General features: G+C 37.7%; 2 protein-coding genes across 18 annotated transcripts in view; both read right to left on the bottom strand.

The window, feature by feature from the left end:
- Positions 1-6,099: 6,099 nt before the first annotated feature.
- BBS10 (Bardet-Biedl syndrome 10) lies at positions 6,100-9,788 on the bottom strand. Its single transcript, XM_057316133.1, has 2 exons — positions 9,343-9,788; positions 6,100-8,915 (listed from the first exon to the last, which is right to left on the bottom strand). Exons 1-2 carry the CDS (start codon positions 9,525-9,527, stop codon positions 6,935-6,937), a joined length of 2,166 nt encoding a protein of 721 aa, XP_057172116.1. The 5' UTR covers positions 9,528-9,788; the 3' UTR covers positions 6,100-6,934.
- Positions 9,789-11,440: 1,652 nt separating this feature from the next.
- OSBPL8 (oxysterol binding protein like 8) overlaps positions 11,441-19,155 on the bottom strand; it is a 158,025-nt gene continuing 150,310 nt past the window's right edge. For all 17 annotated transcript variants that reach the window (XM_048218186.2, XM_044384575.3, XM_044384578.3 and 14 more), the window contains 2 exons: positions 17,757-17,859; positions 11,441-15,705 (listed from right to left, as the gene is read on the bottom strand). In XM_048218186.2, the coding sequence (XP_048074143.1) occupies positions 15,573-15,705; positions 17,757-17,859 (236 nt within the window). In that variant the 3' untranslated portion in view covers positions 11,441-15,572. The remainder of the gene's footprint in view (positions 15,706-17,756; positions 17,860-19,155) is intronic.

The following is a 19,155-nucleotide window of genomic DNA, read 5'->3' as shown; positions in this document are numbered from 1 at the left end:
CATGCTAGTAACGTGAGGTCTGTGCTTCAAGAAAAGCTTCACAAGGTAGGAAGACAGTGAAGGAGGGAGGTGAGGGGAAGGAATATGGTATTCTAGATGGAAAGGGCAAGAAAGGCATATCTGAGGAGGTGACATTAAGGCAGAAATATCTGAATGAAGTAAGAAGGTGAGCCATATGAAGATTAGTGGGGAAGAGAGTTCTAAGTAGACAGAACAGCAAGTAGAAAGCTCAGAGGTTGGCATGTACCTGCATGTTCGAGGAACAGAAAGGCCAGTGTGGGGACTCATTAGCAGCGTCGTTTGCCAAATGTTCTGGTTCTCTCTCCTTTCAGGCATAAGGTAAGATTGCATTAACTGCTTCTTCTGTGGATGGGTTGGACTATGTGACTTATTTTGGACAATGAGGCATGAGCAGAAATGACATGTGCCATTTACGGACAGAGCCAACAGGCTGTATAGAGCTCTTTTTTCTCTTTCTGGCAAGATTGGTAATGCTTCAGACAGTGACTGCTCCGTCAACCACAATCTAAGAGTGAGGAAGACAACAAGGTGGGCAAGGTCGCTGACTGACCCTTAGAAGACATAATTGTGAACAAGAAATAAATTTGTATTGTGTCAAGCCTCTGAGGTTTGGAGTTGTTACCTCAGTATGGCATCACCTGTCCTGACCGATACAGTCAGTGTAACTGGTGGGGAGAGAGCTAGAGGGAGGCAGGTAGGAGATGTCATCTAAAGGATAAGCAGTGGACGGATGGTGTAGAGCCTTGCAGATTATGATACATTTGGGTTTCATTCTGTGTGAAAGAAAAACTCTGGAGAGTTTCCAGCAGGGTAATGACATGATGATTTGCATTTAAAAAGAATCATTCAGTCATGTAGGGGAAGTCCTTATTCATGGGAAATACATAGTGAGGTATTTAGGGATAAAGTATAATGTCCTCAACTCACTTTCAGTAAATGGTTCAGTAAAAATGTGTGTTTGTGAGTGTGGCTGTGTGCACATGAACAAGGGGTAAAATGGTAATCGATAAATCTAGAAGAAGGGTATGTAGGTGTTCATTGTTTGCTTTTTCAACTTTTTTTGTGGGTTTAAAACTTTTTTTAATAATTTTTTTAAGATTATTTATTTATTTATTTGACAGAGATAGACAGCCAGCGAGAGAGGGAACACAAGCAGGGAGAGTGGGAGAGGAAGAAGCAGGCTCCCAGTGGAAGAGCCCGATGTGGGATTCGATCCCAGAACGCTGGGATCACGCCCTGAACCGAAGGCAGACGCCTAATGACTGCGCTACCCAGGCACCCCGTGGGTTTAAAATTGTTTAAATAGGGGCCCTTAGGTGGTGGCTCAGTTGGTTGAGCATCTGACTCTAGATTTCAGCTCAGGTTGTGATCTGGGGGTTGTGGGATGGAGCCCCGCGTGGGGATCCGGGCTCAGCGGGGAGTCTGTTTCAGATTCTCTCTCCCTCTTGTCTGCCCCTCATCTGCTACAGGAGCATGCGTGCATGCTCTCATGCGCTCTCTCTTTCCCTCTCTCTCAAATAAATCGTTCAAAAAAATGTTTTTAAATAAAAAGTTGCAGGGAAATCACTCTCGAGAATTATAAGATGAGATAGAAGCAAAGGCCACAGGAGGGCTGCTGTGGATAAGAGATGAGGTGATTTGGGCTGGGACAACAATTGTGAGAATGGGTGGATTTGAAATCTAATTTATACGTGAAGCCAGAAGGATTTGCTGACAGACTGGCTATGGAATGTGAAGTAAAGTTTAGAGTCAAGGTGTCTCTTAGGTTTTTGTCCTGAGCATGTGGGAGAGTGGTGGATGCCATTAACCGAGATGGGACACTTTTAGGGGATGGGAAATAGCAATTCTGTTCTATACAAGTTAAGGGTGAGTCTTCAAGTAGAGACTGGGTTGGCAGTTCAGTGAGTGAGCTGGGGCTTCATAGAAGAGGTTGGCTAGGAGAATAAATCTGGAATTATCAGCATGTAGTGGTATACTGAGAAATCACCTTTCCACCCCTTCCCTATGTATGTCCTCTCCCCCCGCCAAATTACTGCCCCTACCCCCCTTAGTTTGTGTATTCACTTAGAGCTTAGGTTGCTACCAATCCCTTTATTACAAAGCTGCATTGAATAACTATAACATAAAGCAGGAACAGAGAGATGGTTCCTGAGCTGTAGGTTTCATTTTCTCTGCTGGCCATGCTGACATATTCTATTACTTTTGAGAGGGGTAAACAATATTTGATAAAAGTTTAGGCTCAAATTGCATCCCCCTTTCCTCTCTCTTAGTCTGAAACATGGATAACATGCCGCTCCACTTCCAGTATAATATGATTAAACAGCTTCCCTGGCTAACATAGTTATGGCTATTCAACAATCTAATGCCTATTGTTTGGAGAATAAAAATAGCTTGTGCTGGCCCAATTAAAAAAAAATCAGGAGGTTCATAAAAGTTATTGGGTAAATGTATTTGTGGGAGGTGGTCATGTAACCTCAGAACACAGTAATAAAAAATTCAGTTGAGAAGTTAATGCATATTTGTCCTTTTCCCCCTTCCATGGTGTGGTAGATCCTATTTTCCAAAATAGCTGCTTCAACATATCTCATCCCACATGCTCTTCTACAAATGTGACATTGACACTCTTCCCCTTGAGTGGTGGGGCCTATGATCCCTGTCTTTGAACTTCAGCTGACCTTTGTGACGGCCTGAACCAACAGAATACAGTGGAAGCTGTCCCCCTAAGGCCAGGCAACTCCCACAAGCATGAGAGGTAATAATATAGTAGTTCAAATCTGGTAAGTTTTGAGGTTATTCATTATGCAGCAACAGAAAACAGGAACATGGTCTTGACTTTTAATTATCTTTACGTTTTCTTTGGTCTTGATTCTTTATATTTAGATTTTACAGTAATTTTGTCTGATCTTATTGTAGGTCACTTCAAATCCTTTGTGGAAGAGGGTTTAAGTACAATGTGAACAAACTTTTTAAAGTGCTCTTCTGGGGGCACTGGGGTGGCTCAGTCGGTTAAGTGTCTGCCTTCAGCTCAGGTCATGATCCCAGGGTCCTGGGATCAAGTCCTGCATCTGGCTTTGCTCAGTGGGGAGTCTGCTTCTCCCTCTGCCTCTGCTCCCCCTGCTTGTGTTCTGTCGCTGTCAAATAAATAAATAAAATCTTAAAAAAAAATAAAATAAAGGGCTCTTCTGTCTACCTTGGTGATGTAAACTCGCTGGTATTATTCTGTAAATGATAGAGATAATCCATGAAAGCTCTATCACCACTTTTAGGGATTTTTAAAAAAAGAGATTAGAAGAGATTTAAAAGAGAAAAGATTGCTTTGTGTGGACCTATTTTATATTTTCTGCTCTTTCTCCCCCAAAACAGATCCTTCCCCATGAAACTTTGATGGAAATAATTATGACCTCATCTACGAGGATCAATTCAGTCAACAAACAGTTCTTCAATAGACATTTATTGGCTACTATTATGTGCTAGATATTAGACCAGGTGCCAAACATACAAGCACCCAGGCCCAGCTTACAAAGGGACTTCTGGGCTCCTGATGACTTATAGTTAATAAAATGTGTATCATATGCAAGGTCATATGTCCGGGCACGTCTGGAAGTCTTTGAATGCCTTCAGTGATGAAGTATTTAAAGTAACAACAACAAAGTAAAGCAAAACTATCAGATGATCTGACAGGTAATTTAAAAAGTGAATGGAAAAAAATTGTACAGCAATTTTACAGTAGGTTCGTACATCTACGAATTCAGTATAAGAAACAGAGCTAATTGGGGCACCTGTGTGGCTCATTCAGTCAAGCGTCTGACTCTTGATCTCAGCTCAGGTCTTGATCTCAGGGTTGTGAGTTCAAGCCCCATGTTGGGCTCCATGCTGGGTGTGGCACCTCCTTAAAAACAAAAAACAAAAACACCAGAGCTAATTTATTCTCCCCATAATCACAGAAATGAAATATTATCATATTAACCTTAAAAATGAAGTTACAGTTAATGTAAAAGATCATGAGCTACCACAGGATGTTAGTTTCTTTCTTTTTTTTTTTTAAAGATGTTACAGTTTAATACATTCTTAGTCACCACTTTTTCAAGTTTTACTGTAATTAGAATTTCAAAATCTGGTTTCCTAACTTTAATCTCAATCCAAGTAGTCACATCCATTAACTTTTCAGGACAGGGGCATGAAGGCTGAAACCACAGCTATTTATTTACCCCTGTGTCTTCAGCATCTGGCAGAGTAGGCACTCATTAAGAATTTGTTGAATTTGTGGGGCGCCTGGGTGGTGCAGACGGTTAAGTCTGGACTCTTGGTTTCAGCTCAGGTTGTGATCTCAGGCTGGTGAGATCCAGCCCAGCCACAAACCCTAAGCTCAGGGTGGAGTCGGCTTCAGACCCTCTCTCCCTCTGTCTCTGTTCCTCTACCCCGCTCTCTTTCCCTCTAAAATAAAAAAAATTTGTTGAATTTATCAATTGGAAACATGAATTTAAGAGAATGGATTGAAGGTAGTGGTTTTATACAACAGGAGCTTCTGAATACTTGGTACATAGCTGTGCTTTGGGTGTTGCAGAGAACTATAGTATTACATGCGCTTATAAACCTTTAAAATGAAATATATTGTAAAACTCACACTAGAAATAAAGAATTTTCTGCGGATGGCGGCTGCGAGCAGGCAGCCCAGCTTCGCAAAGGCTCAGGTGCGACCCAGCCCGCGCCTGCTCCGCTGCCACGATGCCCAAGAGGAAGGTCAGCTCCGCAGACCCAGTGGCAAAGGAGGAGCCTAAGAGGAGGTCATCAGCTAAACCTGCTCCCGCAAGAGTGGAAAGGAGGGCAAAAAAGGCAGCAGGAAAGGTAGGCTCCAAACTTAGGAGACCCTGGTATCTGGGAGCTGCTGCAGTGCTACTCCACATGTGACTTTTTCCTAATGAAAAGCCATCCCGAGACTCTCAGGTCTTGTGACATTGTTAGTGACTAAGATCGTGACTGTGAAAGTCTCAATCAGATGTCATACTTGCCCGAAACGTAGAAATTTTCTACTTTCCTACTTAAATTTTATATTGCAATAATTGCAGTGACTGATTTCTGTTTTCTGGCCTGGGTTAAAAAAAAAATATTGGGCATGGTCATACCAGTTTTTTATGGGAATATAACATGTTACATTCATTGTTCTCCAGAATTTGAAAGACTTAAAAAGACTGAAAATACTAATAAGTCCAGCTGGCGAAGGAAATCCGTTCTTGCACTGTGTATACCATGGTTAGCGCTTGCCGTTCCTCACATACTTGGCTTATTGCTGATAAAGGTCTCAAGCCAGGGTGCAGGGAATCCTGTGTGCAAGGGTACAGCAAGACTCGTGTTCTCTGAGAACATAATGCTTTAAGTGTTGTGTTTTGTTTGTTTTGCAACTATGTATAGAGTATATTACATCCTTTTACCTTAGTAACTCTGAATTAACCCTAAACAACATTAGAGTTGTCTCCCTGGAATGCATTCATGATTGCATTGTTCAAATGGAAAGTCTTTGGAATGAAGTTGTTCTTCAGTCTATGTAATGTTTGAACACTAAGTTGGGAAAGCAAAGTATATGTAAATCATCATAACTTTCATTTTGGGTGTAGCATTGAAACCACCCTCTGCAAAGCTGTCAAGGTCTTCAGGGAAAATTCACAGCATGATTAACTTCTGTGCACTCAAAACTTAAGTGAGAATTTGGTGTTAGACCCCTTTTCTAAAAGTATAGGTGGAAGCTTACCACTGCATAATCAAATCTTTATTTAAATGTTGTGCAGAAATGAATGTCAAAGTCTCAAACTTTTTTTTCAGTAAAAGTTTTTTTTTTCAAGTATTCGAAGAAGGTATAAGCACAGTATGTTAACTTAGTATTTCTTACAACAGAAGATAAAACAATAACTCTGTATAAAAAGTTAAGTGAAATAGGAACTTTTCATGAAGGCCAAAAAACGGCAGATCTTGTTGCAGAATGATGGCGTGAACTATGCACTTTTACCCATCTTTGATTGTTTGTTTGTTTGTTTTTTAAATAAACCAATTGGCTGAAGTACAAAAAAAAAAAAAAGAAAGAAAGATTTTCGAACTATTTATTACTATTGAACTCTGAACTATATGCACCAAATACAAGAAAAGCCAGCACATACATGAATTATTTTTACAAGCTCTTAGGGGACAGGAGAAAATGATAGTATGCATTTCATAGCCTTTCTGAAACTAACTTTTAACTACAGAAATGAAAGTAAGTTTACAGTGCACAAAGTCATATTTCCGGTTACATATTCAGTGGTGTACGGATAGTGAAAAAATATATCCAGGCTTTTCCACATAAAATGGATATAAATAAGCGGACATATAAAAGTAAAAACTAATTTAATTTATATGCTTAAGAAAAAAAATCAAGACTTTTATTCATTGCTCTAGAAATTATGAGAGAAAAATTTTACATGAAGTAAACACTATATTTTATATTTTAAACCATTAAAATAGGATGACATCTGAAGATCCCATCTAAATTTCAGATTAAATGATTCTATGAACTAACTAAATACAGAAAGGTGAGGACGGATGAAGAGAGTGAAAAAAAGATACAGACAAGTAAAAAGGAGCTATAAGTAAACACCCTCCAACATACACACGAACTAATACAGAGCTGAGATAGGCACCTGTAAGGGGAAGAAAGACATAGCTGGATCTTGGCTTCCCCCATGTGGAAGGCTTCCTCCCCAGAATTGTTCCATGTTTTCTAATATTTGTCTGAATGTCTGCTAGCCTCAGTGTACTTCTTCTATAGACTTTTTAAGTTTTGATGTTTTCCTAACTAGATTGAATTGATTTGAGAAGCAGTTGTCACATCCTTCTTTATTGCTTGAGTTGAATTACAATTTTGGTTAATAAAAAACTTCCAATTTTATATTTCCTCTTCTGAATCTTGATCATACATTTCCTGAGGCTGTCTCTTAATATTGATTACCAAATCAATGGTTAAAATTTTTGTTAAACACTGAAGAACTGAAGTTAGTAATTGGTATTTACCAGCTACTGATTCCAAACCTGTCTGACTGCTCACGATGGGTTGATTGGTTTGCAGTGCATGGAGAGTTCTTATATATATTTGTGAAAAGCTGTCCTTTCCTTTCTTAGACTTATATAGGATTTGGGGAATGCCTAAAAGAGCATTAGCTATTATCATGCTAACCATGGTTTCTTCTGATTGCTGACATTTTCTGGCATAGTTGAGAAGATAGTAATGTAACAAGATCTCAAAATTACCACCCACTGGCAAAACACAACCTGCTGGTAGAGTGGAGCAGTAGTAACTCTGGGAAGAACACATCTCCAGTGACTTATCTCTCACTGGCAAAATGTTTCCCCTTCCAGCAATTTTTGTGACTTGTAAATTTTCGTAAGAAATTTCTATTCTAGTGTTTTCTGCTGTTGAATTAGCAGAATTGCTCTCAATAAATGGCTCATTGTCATCAATTATACTGGTTTTGGTTGGAGATAAACATCTCAGTGTTTCATCTGTTTGGTATGTATCTGCTGATATCACTTTTGGTGTTGAACATGGAGTGTATGTTTCTAATTCTATACTTGGATCTACCAGATTTGAATATACTTTTAAATATGTTTGAGTTTTTGCCAGTTTACCTTTGTTCTTTACAATTGTGCCCTGATACGGCCTTTGTATTAAGCCATTAACACTTTCTGGCAGTGGATTACTTTCTCTGCTATTCTTACAAGTAAGAGGACTTGACGTATGATTTTGCTCACTGGTTTGTATCATGTAATTTAGATCAAGATCTTTAAATAACTGTCGAAGCATTTTAAATGCTCCATGTAAAGCATTTTCATGTTGTTCAACAAGACCCTGCACTGGTCCACAAAGAACTATACAGTGTGGTATAAATGAACATGTGCTAATCAAACCAAGATGAACATACCTTTTGGATCTCAAGATAAGGGGCTTACAAAATTTCACCAAAGCAGTGTTACAGATTTCATACTGTGAAGAGGCCTGTGGTAGTACAAAGGGAGAAAGACCCATGATCCTCTGGATAAGAGAAACTTCTTCAGGTGATAAACACTCTACCACTGATATGCCATTCAGTCCTGCATAATAAATAACTAACTCCGGTTGTTTCACACTAGACAGGAGCAATTTTACATTCTGACTCTGTAAATGTGTCATTATTGCTTTTGTCCTTCCCATAATCCAAAACTGAGAGGTCTGAAACTGTGCTTCCGAATTTAGAATAAACTCTGATCCAGAAGTTGAAAAAAGAGGCTGAATGGTTTCTGTTACTATCACTATTCTTATGTCACCATCTGCTGGACAGTATACAGAAAAGTCTCTGTGAAGCACAAGCCCAGCTACGATCCTGGAATCTGAGACAGGAAGGCCGGTGACACCAACATTCAACTCTACAAAATAGTCATCCACTAAGTCAAATACTTCTTCAAATCCACTTTCACAAGCCATACACTTGAAAAAGTAGTTACACATCAATTGTGAAATAAAGTTGTGATTATTTCTCCCCACTCTTCCACAAAAGTATGCTTCTAAGAGCAGCTCTAAAGAGCTCCTACACAATGTTCTCTCTTTAGTGGATGAAGAAAAGATGGACAAAAAGTGTTTACTTAAGTAGTGGTCCATAATATAATCTAATATTTGTGTCTGAAACGTTAGAAGAGCTTGAGAAATAAATTTCCACTGACAACAATTTTTCCAATGCCTTCTATATGTTTGAATATTTTTGGAAATCAAAGAATCCTGTTCTTTGTCTGTGATTGTATGAAGTCCTCTGAGTAAATGACAAAGAAAGATAATAAATGTTTTAGCACCATCTCCTGTTTTTCTTAGATGACTGGAAACACAGGCCACCACCATCCTGTACAAAAAAAGAAACAAAGCAACTCAGATTTTCAGAGGGCTGCCTTCCCACATGTAAATCAAGTTGAAACCATAATTTCACAATTAAAGTCATAAAAGACGGTCTTTTTTGACTGATGTTTTTAGTTTTACTTTCTACAAAGTTTTACTTTGCTCTATTTCAAGATTCTGGGGTTGGGTGGAGCGAGGAGGAGGGAAATAAATGTTCTTGGGTATTTGCTAAGATTTGATTTTTAAAAGAACGTTCCACTGAACAGCTCTCTAACTCTAAGCATACATTGGTTTCGCCCAAGGTGAGTCTTCGTAGGAGCACAGGTTAAGGGTTCAGGGAGATGGCCTGGGGTGCCCGACTCTGGGTAGGAGAGTGGGACAGGAGTACCTGGCTATGGGACGCTCTAACGAGCTGGAATGTGGGACGCGGGTACCTGGCTATGGGATGCTCTAAATGTAGCGCCTCCAGGAGGCAGCCTCCATCCCGGCTGATCAGCACCTCGCCGGTGGGCTTCGTACACAGAACTTGTCGCCCCTCGGGCCCCACGCAGCAGCTCACGATGGTCTCCAGCACTTCCGCCACCTGCAACGCCACCTTAGCGGACCCCACAGCGGCCATGGCCCGTAAGGTTCGAAGGGCTTCCGGCCGCGGGCTGTGGGACACTTTCACCGCCAGGAAGGAGCGAGGCGGAGCGGGCGGAAGCGGAAGAGGCGGGGAGGAGGCCGCGCGCGGTGGGTAGCTGGGCCTCCTCCCCCAGCGCACCCTCCGGAGTAGCCCGCTGTTCAGCCACCAGGGACAGGCGTTCCAATAGTCCGCGAAGCTGGGCAAGCGGTCAGAACTTCTCCGGAGCTGTTCCTGGAGCGGAAACTGCCAGCCCTTCCCCTGGTCCCTGGGTGAATTTATTCCCTGCAGTGCCTTCAGCTGCCACCAAATCTGTCTCCCAGGAAACGTCCTTCCTCTCGGGAAGTCGGCATGCTAGGGGAGCCTATGTGGAGGCGGGAATGGGTCCCGCGGGTGGAACCGCGTTCGTGCCCCACCCCTGACAAAACCTCTGCGTTGGACTCAGGAGTATTCTACGTTATCATCAGTTGCTCTCCTAACCATCACAAAAACAGGACAGCAGTAGACTTTATGCTTTCCGCAGTAACTTTGCCACATCTCCTGGGTACGGGTATTACTATGAAACCCCCAGCCACCACAGTTTACTTTTTCTTTAGCAGAGGGGACAGATGTGAAAACTTAGCTACACTGGCGATCACTAGTATGCTTTAAAAACACAGTGGCCTAAGATTATTGGATACAACTGCATAAGAAAACACAGGCAGAAAGAATATACTGTTTCAATACATCAAAACACACATATTCTCTCTCTCAGGGTTTAAATGGTAAACAGGTAGGTAGGGCTTAAGATTGAGACCTCGGTTTGCTGACACTTATCTGTGACATTCAGTAAGTAAACTCTTCTGTTATCTTAAAAAATGGAGATAATAAAGGAAAAACCTCACAAGGTTTTGCAGTCAGAATGTTTGCAAAGAGCTTTTTTTGCATGGTGCCTGGCATATAATACTAAGCACTCAACAGTCAACTATTTACAGCACACCCCCTCCAATTACTGTGATATTCACTAGTGTATGGACCCACTCTCTCTACAAGGGAAGGATTATTTTGTAAAGTGCAGAAGAGCCAATTAGGATGATAGCACAACACAGGACACCTACAAGAGTGCAGTCAATATTAGTAAGAAAATTATCTTGTAGATTTTTCATTGAGGTTGAACAATGAGGGGCTGTTCCCCTTACCTCTTATTCCTACGCATAGGACAGGGGAAACCTGTAAGCCCTCCTTTCCCTCTGCCCCCCAACCAATTAATAAGACAAAACCAACTATTAGCCAGAAGCAAGTAGACCCTGGGGAGAGAGCAAGAATGGAAGAGGAAAGAGGATGGAAGAAAAGAGAGGAAAACAGACAGGAATGATTTGGAACTCACCTGATGTTGACTGGGTATGGACTAATAAATGATTTGAGGGGAAAAAACTTTTTCTATATATACTTGTTTAATAGTAGGTTTATTTCCTGGTTCCACCCATCACAAAACAGTGGTGGATATAGCTATGATATATAGATTGGAGCAGTGGATTACTCCAAACTTTTAAAAGTAAAGTGCTACCATCAAAGTTCTATTTAAGTGTACTGTGGAAGAATGGACATTGAAGTTAGACATGGATTTAAACTTGTGCTTGCCATCACTCTTACTGTGTAGCTTCTGGAATCATTTAACTTAGAGCTCTGAGTCTCAGATTCTTTGTTTATAAAGTTGGGCTAACTTCCACTTACCTTAAGGTTATTATGAGTATTTAAGAAGAATGAATATAAAGCACCAAGGAAAGCATACATTAGGGATTCTAACTATTAAACCCTTCCCAGCCCTTCACCATCCTTCACAACTACCCCTACTGATTATCTTTTAAATTTAAAAACTAGGACAAAGTAAGTTAGTCACCATATGTTATATTCAAAGTCTTTGATCATAGTTTGCTCTTTTTAAGAATTTTATTCAGAATGCCTACCTGTAGAAGTTAGCATAATTTTACAGATTAGAAAAATTCGATTTTTTTTTGTCTCTGCAAACATTTATAACAGGTTAGGAATAATAGATTAGAAATGTAATACATTACAAAACAGTTGCCTATGACTATCTGTACATCTACTATGCACCTCAGGGAAAGGATTTGACAGTGTGCTGAACTTACACTGCAGATAACATACTTTTATTCTATTATACAAAACCGACCAGTGGTAGTGTTTGAATTTATAAATGGCCATTCAACAGGATATTTAACTTAAATGTATATTTAGCATGCTAAAAAGTGAAAATTTTTCAACCGAAGTTCTGTGGCTCATCAGTTCTAATGTTTCATGGCATTTTTTTAAAATAAATTTCAATACTGTAATACTAAAATAATTTTACATGATAAATGCAAAAAGATAAAGTTTTCTAAACATTTTAGAAAGTATATTCACATTCATTTTGTCATGGGTTTCTTGTGGCTCTTCTAAATATGTTAATCATATTAAGGAGACACTGGTCCTATACAATTTTAACAGTCCATCTTCAATTAAAAACTGTAACAAAACAAACAGTATGTTAAAGAGTAACAAAAAGTAACTTAAATATACTAAATTCACACACTGTACGTAAACAAAATGAAACCAAATTACATAATAGTGGCAGGTTATACATTTTAAAGAATTTCTTTATCCATGTAGTCAAATGAGACAGAAGTTGAAATGTAAACTTAGTGATTTGTATGGTGTTACCCCTTATTGGTTCAAATTGGAAAATTTGGTATAAATGCTAATATTAGTATTTTATTTCTGTACATTTAACATAATTCAAAATAATCTACAGCATCACGTATGGCTCATCAATATTGCCATCATCACTGTGTATCAACCAAAAAACCCCCAAAAATATATTCATTACTCATTAGAAATACTAAACACTGGAAAAAATGGAATTTTATACATTTGTTTTCTTAAATATTTGACTAAGATATTCAAAAAGTTAAAACTGCCTTCTACAGAATTTTATGTGTATATGGCACAAGTTGACACCCAAAACAGTGTGAATTCCATCAAAAAGGCACTGTTTACAATACTCAGAATAATCTGACAAGTCTACTTCAATGATGTCTAAGAGTGAATATATTTGAAATAGTTAAACAGACAAACCCTTATAAAAGTACAGCATTACTGTTTAAATATACTATAGCTATATAAAAGGAAATAAAACAACACAGAGAAATGACCCTTTATGACAAGTAAGCCTATAAACACTTCGAATCATATTGGAGAGTTCTGTAACACAAAAATAACAAAAAGTATTTTCTTAAAGGCACAAAAGCGTGAATACTAAATGAGTGTTGTATTTTACAAGGCCAACTTTTTCAATGGAATGGTGACAAGGACTACACTGTACCTTTATAAGTGATACAAAAAAGTACTAACATGAAATACAAGTAAAATATCTATTGCTGAAACTTACTTGTTTCACATGCCCTATTTACTGTCTATTCCTGGGCCAGCTATACCTCACTAAATGGTGGATAATTGAAGGCATAGTACATTTAATAATTAAAACAAATGCACATGTCAATAATTATTACTCATCTAAATTTTCATGTGAAAAAGTAAAATTTTTGATCAAATGAAAAAAAAGTGGTCATAAGATCTTAAATCCTAGAAACCATCATGAGGTTCTCAGACAACTGGGAACTGTAATCACAATTTTTATGAATCCATGGTTGAAGGAATATTAATCTCAGGTAGAGAACATTCAAAGTCAATTACATATATGGCTACATACAAAGTTAATTATGTGTTTTAAAGGATTCACATACTAAGCCTAGTATAAGCACTGATCTAAAACTAAACCACCAATTCCTGAGTTTTGTGTTCAGTTCACAGAAAGGAACTCATACAACTAAAAGCATAAGAAGACTTAGATTAGATATATGCTTTCAGTGTATAAGAAACAGTCATGAGTAACCCTGCTCTTTTTCATGAAATAGTTTTTGACTCAAGTAAAGAACCCAAAATATCTGCCTTAAAAAAAGAAAATAACTACCTTTCCAGTCTTAGAAGATACCTATACAAATAAAACACTATTTAGACCAAATGAAAATAACACACAAGTGGGTAAGACTAAAACTGCAAAGGGGGGTTACCAACAAAAAATTTTAAGTTCTCAGGGTTTAATGATGAAATGATTTTTGTGATCAGCCAATCAACTTATATAAATACTAATTTAAACCATAAAAAGGATCAAATTGTACAATATTTACAAAATATCATCCATCAATGAATAGGCAGTTGGGCATTAACATTGGTAACAGAAAGTGAGTATAAAAATTATATTGACAAGCATGAAATACAAACAGATCCCACCTGTTCTGTGTAGTCATAATAAACCTATACTTACACCAGGTATAGGTATATCTCACTTACATTTCAGTCAATTAAAAAATGTTTTCACATGTACATATGGAATACAGCATTATTTTGCCAAAACTACATGGGAAAATTGCTCTTCTTAAAACCTACGGCTACTTAAGATAGCTATATTAGTTAGGGGGAAAGACAGGCTCTTTTTTTATCACTTTCAGTTTTTGTAATTTAGCAATCATTCCTTGATTTTATATTTATCATGGCATAGATGATTGTAATCTTGCTAGTGTCTCACACTCTCTTCTTAATCAAAGGCAAATGTAGCCAGAATAGTTATTCTGACTTTTATTTTCATTAATAGCCACTTCGAAATCTACACTTTCAGGATTCTGAGATATATCTTAGGACAACATGTTCCTAAGCTTAACTACATTTGCAAACATTGCTTCTGAGGACTGTAAATATTTATGACAAAAAGTAAAAATATTAACCCCTCCCCCCAAAAATTAGGAAAAAGTTTGTCTGAGCCTGAACAAAAAAAATCTTGAAGAATTGTTGTTTTATCACAGAATGAAGTTGCTCAGAACAGGAGAGTAAGGAATTAAACCTCAGAACTTGATGTTCTTCTTAAATGCTCAACTTATTGCACATTTTAAAGAAACCAATTTTAATATACACATAAATGCTACCACACAAAGTGTCTTTTCTTATCGCCTTTCTCTTATTTGGCTTTTGAAATAAAATATTGGTTATAATTTTTTCTATTCTATTTGTTCACTGAACACACTAGGGTCTAAACAAAAGCTAAAATATATTTTTCATAATGAAAAAACGTAAATTATCAGAATTTCATATGTCCTATAAACATCTCTAGAATTTGACCTATGCTATTGGACCAATGGAGTTACAAAAAACAGAAATAAGAAAAAAGGACAGCAATAAATTTTGACCACACTTTTTTAAGCAAGTGATTAAGGTGGTATTATATAGGTATAAGAAAGATATAATGAACAGATCCAAATAGCCGCATACCAATTTTTATGTTGATATACACACACATACATTTATACCTGTATCTATAAATATTAAATTCTAGGGGTTAAAAAAAGTCATGTGTAAACTTTTAAAAAAGCAGTTTGCCATCTTGTCTCTCTCAGTACATCAATTTTGACTACACTTTTTTCTTGCTGTTTCTAAGAAGACAACTGATCTGGGTGCTTTGGAAATGATTTTTTTTTTTTTGAAACAGGACAGTGTTTTAAACTATTTATGTCAATTATGCCATCATTTCCCATTCTGTAATTCCTTATTGATAAAAGTCTTGTGTCTATTTTATGAAGAAAATAGACTGCTATATATGTTTCATAAGAATGTTAATGCTATATCTCAGAACATACTACAGAATACAAAGACTACTGTCAGGTATACATAAGACACAATTGTGTATACATGTGGATTTATCACACTCACATGTAAACACATTGTCACAAAAGCTAGAAATGTTCTGGCACTTAACACATAGCTCACTTTAATAACCAATAGTTCTTATTTCAGGTTAAGGATAAAAGGTATGAAAGGTCAACACCTCTACATTTATCTCTAAGATTTTTGTTTTAGAAATATTGTGACGTTTTAATAAAGACCAAAGCAACTTGAACATTTGGTCCCAGGCCAAATCTGATCATTCCAGTTCACTGATTCAACTGTAAGGAACTTCTACTTGAACATGAAGTTTATTATAACTTGAAGCAAAATCAGGAGGAAAATGATGAAGTAGTCTTTTTGTTGCAGAAAATAATCCGTGGCAGGTGTGCTTGAAACTAAATGATTTCGAAGAGCCATAATATTTCTGCAAAAATAAAAACAGTAAGTTTTATGTCAAGAATGTTACCACAGAACTCATAATTTGATATGAGACTTATTAGTAAAGTCTTAGTTAAGAGAACACTTAATTACACTATCTAAAGTAACTAGTTCAATCAATTACAACTACTTGAACAGGAAGCTGATTATCTTACGTGAAGCCATTATTGTCTAAATCTACATTCCACGTTATACCAAATACATTACTCAATGATGTGCACCAAACATAATTATTAAAATTTGATACAAAAAATATATCACCTTTCTCTGTATCACAGTGGTTTTTTTTTTAACAAAAATTGTGTTTTTTAAGTTGGCCTAATTAGGATTCTTTTTACCTTTACTTTAGGGATGATAGAAGTAGAGTTGGAGAAAAATCCTAAATTCTCCAGGAAAAAATAATACAACGGATCTCATGACATTCCTAACTTGAAAAATGCTACACAGGCACTTCCTATGCTAACAAAATATTAACTTAGTCATGTAATGAGCTTACACTATCCTCATGCCATCCTAAATGCTTTTGGCTAAAAAGAAAAAAACTGGTTAGTGAAGACATCCCACCCCGCCCCCACCCCAACTTCTTCTATTAAAGTGTTTTACCAGTATAGAGAAAGAAAGGAAGCAAATGAACTAGTAGGCTCATTAATTTATAAATCTAATTAAACTAGGAAACAAAAATTTTATATAAGGGCTGATGACACCAAGATGCAGAAGACATGCCCCCTCCTCTAACGGAGCTCATGGTCCAGTGGGGGCTGCAGGGGCGAGGTAAGCAGACACACACAATAACAACTCTGTAGTCTAGTAAATGCTCAAAAGCAGTATGTATAGAGAATTGTATAAGAAAAGTGGAGAGATTAATAACTCTACAGGGCAGGGTGAGTAATTAGAAATGTTACTGAAAGGATAGTATTTGAATTATATTCTGAAGGATAAACAGGGATTTTCTTAATGGGCAGGGTGGGAGGAAGAGCAATTCCGTGTTGACAAAGCTCCAGAAATGACACAGAAAGTGTATCCTGGAGATGTGAGGAGTTTCAAAGAACTAGAACATGGGACAGGTGTAGGGGAATGGCAGGAGGTGAGGCTGTAAATGAAAACAGCAACTAAATGTAAGCTGTAAGATCACTAAGAACGAGAAAAATCACCTTAAAAAAAATTCTCTGATATAGCAATGGGAGGCAACCAATCTGCACTCATGCTAGCTTAGCAATGGAGCAGGAGAGATCAGGACCCTTCTCCCTCCAAGGAGCCTTCCTAGGTGTTAATCTTGTGCTGCTGGGAGAAAGACAATATCATATGGTTTCTTTCATCTATGGAACATAAAAACTAAGAAGATCGGTAGGAGAAGAAAGGGATAAAGAAAGGGGGGGTAATCAGAAGGGGGAATGAACCACGAGAGACTATGGACTCTGAGAAACAAACTGAGGGCTTCAGAGAGGAGAGGGGTGGGGGAATGGGATAGACTGGTGATGGGTAGTAAGGAGGGCACGTATTGCATGGTGCACTGGGTGTTATATGCAACTAATGAATCATCGAACTTTACATCAAAAAAAAAAAATCTTGTGCTGCTGGATCACGGAGAGGTATGCGTGAGGAATGGCGTGGGACTACAAAAAGAGCATTCAAAGGTCTCAGGTTATTCAACCATTGCTGTGAAGTATTTCAGTATTTCAACAACTGAGGCACTCCAATTAAAAATTAGCTACATACAAAGGGATGGCAGAAGCCTTTGTTAGCCAACTTTCTCAGAAACCACCCCACTTCCACACCTAACCCAGCTATATTTCAGGTATGCTACAGCAGTAAGATTCCAATCCTACCCTCACGGATGAGGAAAAACCACCACTCTCTACCAATATTTTAGTGGTGAAGGAATTTCATAAGTGTTAGTCATCAGGTAACAGAAGCCAAGGTTCTATTTTAGCCCAACAATGTTTTAAAACTGTAAAGTTTGCATATAATTTCCTACATAACAGGATTCTTAACTATCCCTCTAGACTTAAATGAACAGCCACTGTCCATATATATTACCTTTTAATTTCTTCCTGTGTTTGTTTTATAGATTCGATGGAATTTTGAATGTCTCCCAGTTCTATCCCTTTCTTTCTTCTTGTATTTGGTTTTACTGACTGAGCTGAAAAGACATTTGGAATGAAGTTGGTGAAAATACCGAATACATACAATTATAAACAATTTACATTTCAACATAACGATTCTCGTGTAATAAAAATTTTCCTAAGCATTACTTTTATGGCTTAGAGAGTAATGTAACAATACTAGTATTCTGCATTTTTTTAAGTTTTAATCATATCATTTCAAAACTAGAATACTACAAATATATTTAAAGTAACTACAAATTAGTTATATTTTGGATGGCATCAGTTTTTTTTTTTTTTAAAGATTTTATTTATTTATTTGACAGAGATAGAGACAGCCAGCGAGAGAGGGAACACAGCAGGGGGAGTGGGAGAGGAAGAAGCAGGCTCATAGCAGAGGAGCCTGATGTGGGACTCGATCTCGGTACGCTGGGATCACGCCCTGAGCCGAAGGCAGACGCTTTAACGACTGCGCTACCCAGGCGCCCCTACATCAGTTTTTTAATACTCATTAAAATAGACAAAAATAATCCATTAAAAATACATATATTAATTTGGGGGAAGGTATTACTCTCTTTTATCTCTTGTCTATTTGCCTACATCTGAAGAAGTCAGTTTTTTGAGCCCCCTTTTCAGTGTTTTATTGTTGATGTTATAGTCACCTAAATTTTATATCTTTTCAGTTGGTTTTGCTACCTTTTCTATAAATTTTTACTGTCAACCAGTACACTGTATTTTTTTCCCCTTCAAACCTCTCATATCCATTCCTCTCATATCCTGTTTTTGTTCAGATCTTAACCTTTCTCCAGGTCTCAGCTTTCTTATTTGTAAAAGAGGAATAACAATACCACCATTCAAACTTCACATGGTGGTAGTACAGTGTATTAAACATCTAGCTTGGCACACATTATGTACTCAGTGAATGTCAACTGATAAATTACAGGTAAATAGTGGAGTGGATAAGAGAGTGAATTAAGGAACCAAAATATCTGCATATATTACATATACATACTGCCTTATGGGATACGTGACCTTGAGCAAACCTGTGTCTCAATTTCCTTTTCTGTAAAATGGGAACAAAACAGTATAACTAATAACCCCCTCTAGCACACCGGTACCCTGTGACTCATACTTTTAAACGTTTATTGATTTTATTCCTCTTTTACACTGGTCATCTTGCCCCCCCACCAACATCCCTCAAGCCTAGATTGCTGTAATCCATTAGAAATCTTAATTCATCAGGGTTCATCTCTAAGAACCTACCTCAAACTGAATTCAGCTCCCTTTCCTTTAAATTGTTATTTGTTGTCTACTAATTTCCTGGCATTTATCAT

Source organism: Ursus arctos, unplaced genomic scaffold (assembly GCF_023065955.2).
Source record: "Ursus arctos isolate Adak ecotype North America unplaced genomic scaffold, UrsArc2.0 scaffold_21, whole genome shotgun sequence".
NCBI lineage: Eukaryota > Metazoa > Chordata > Mammalia > Carnivora > Ursidae > Ursus > Ursus arctos.
The sequence above is the reverse complement of the archived record's forward strand: the minus strand, read 5'-3'. Positions and strand labels throughout refer to the sequence as shown.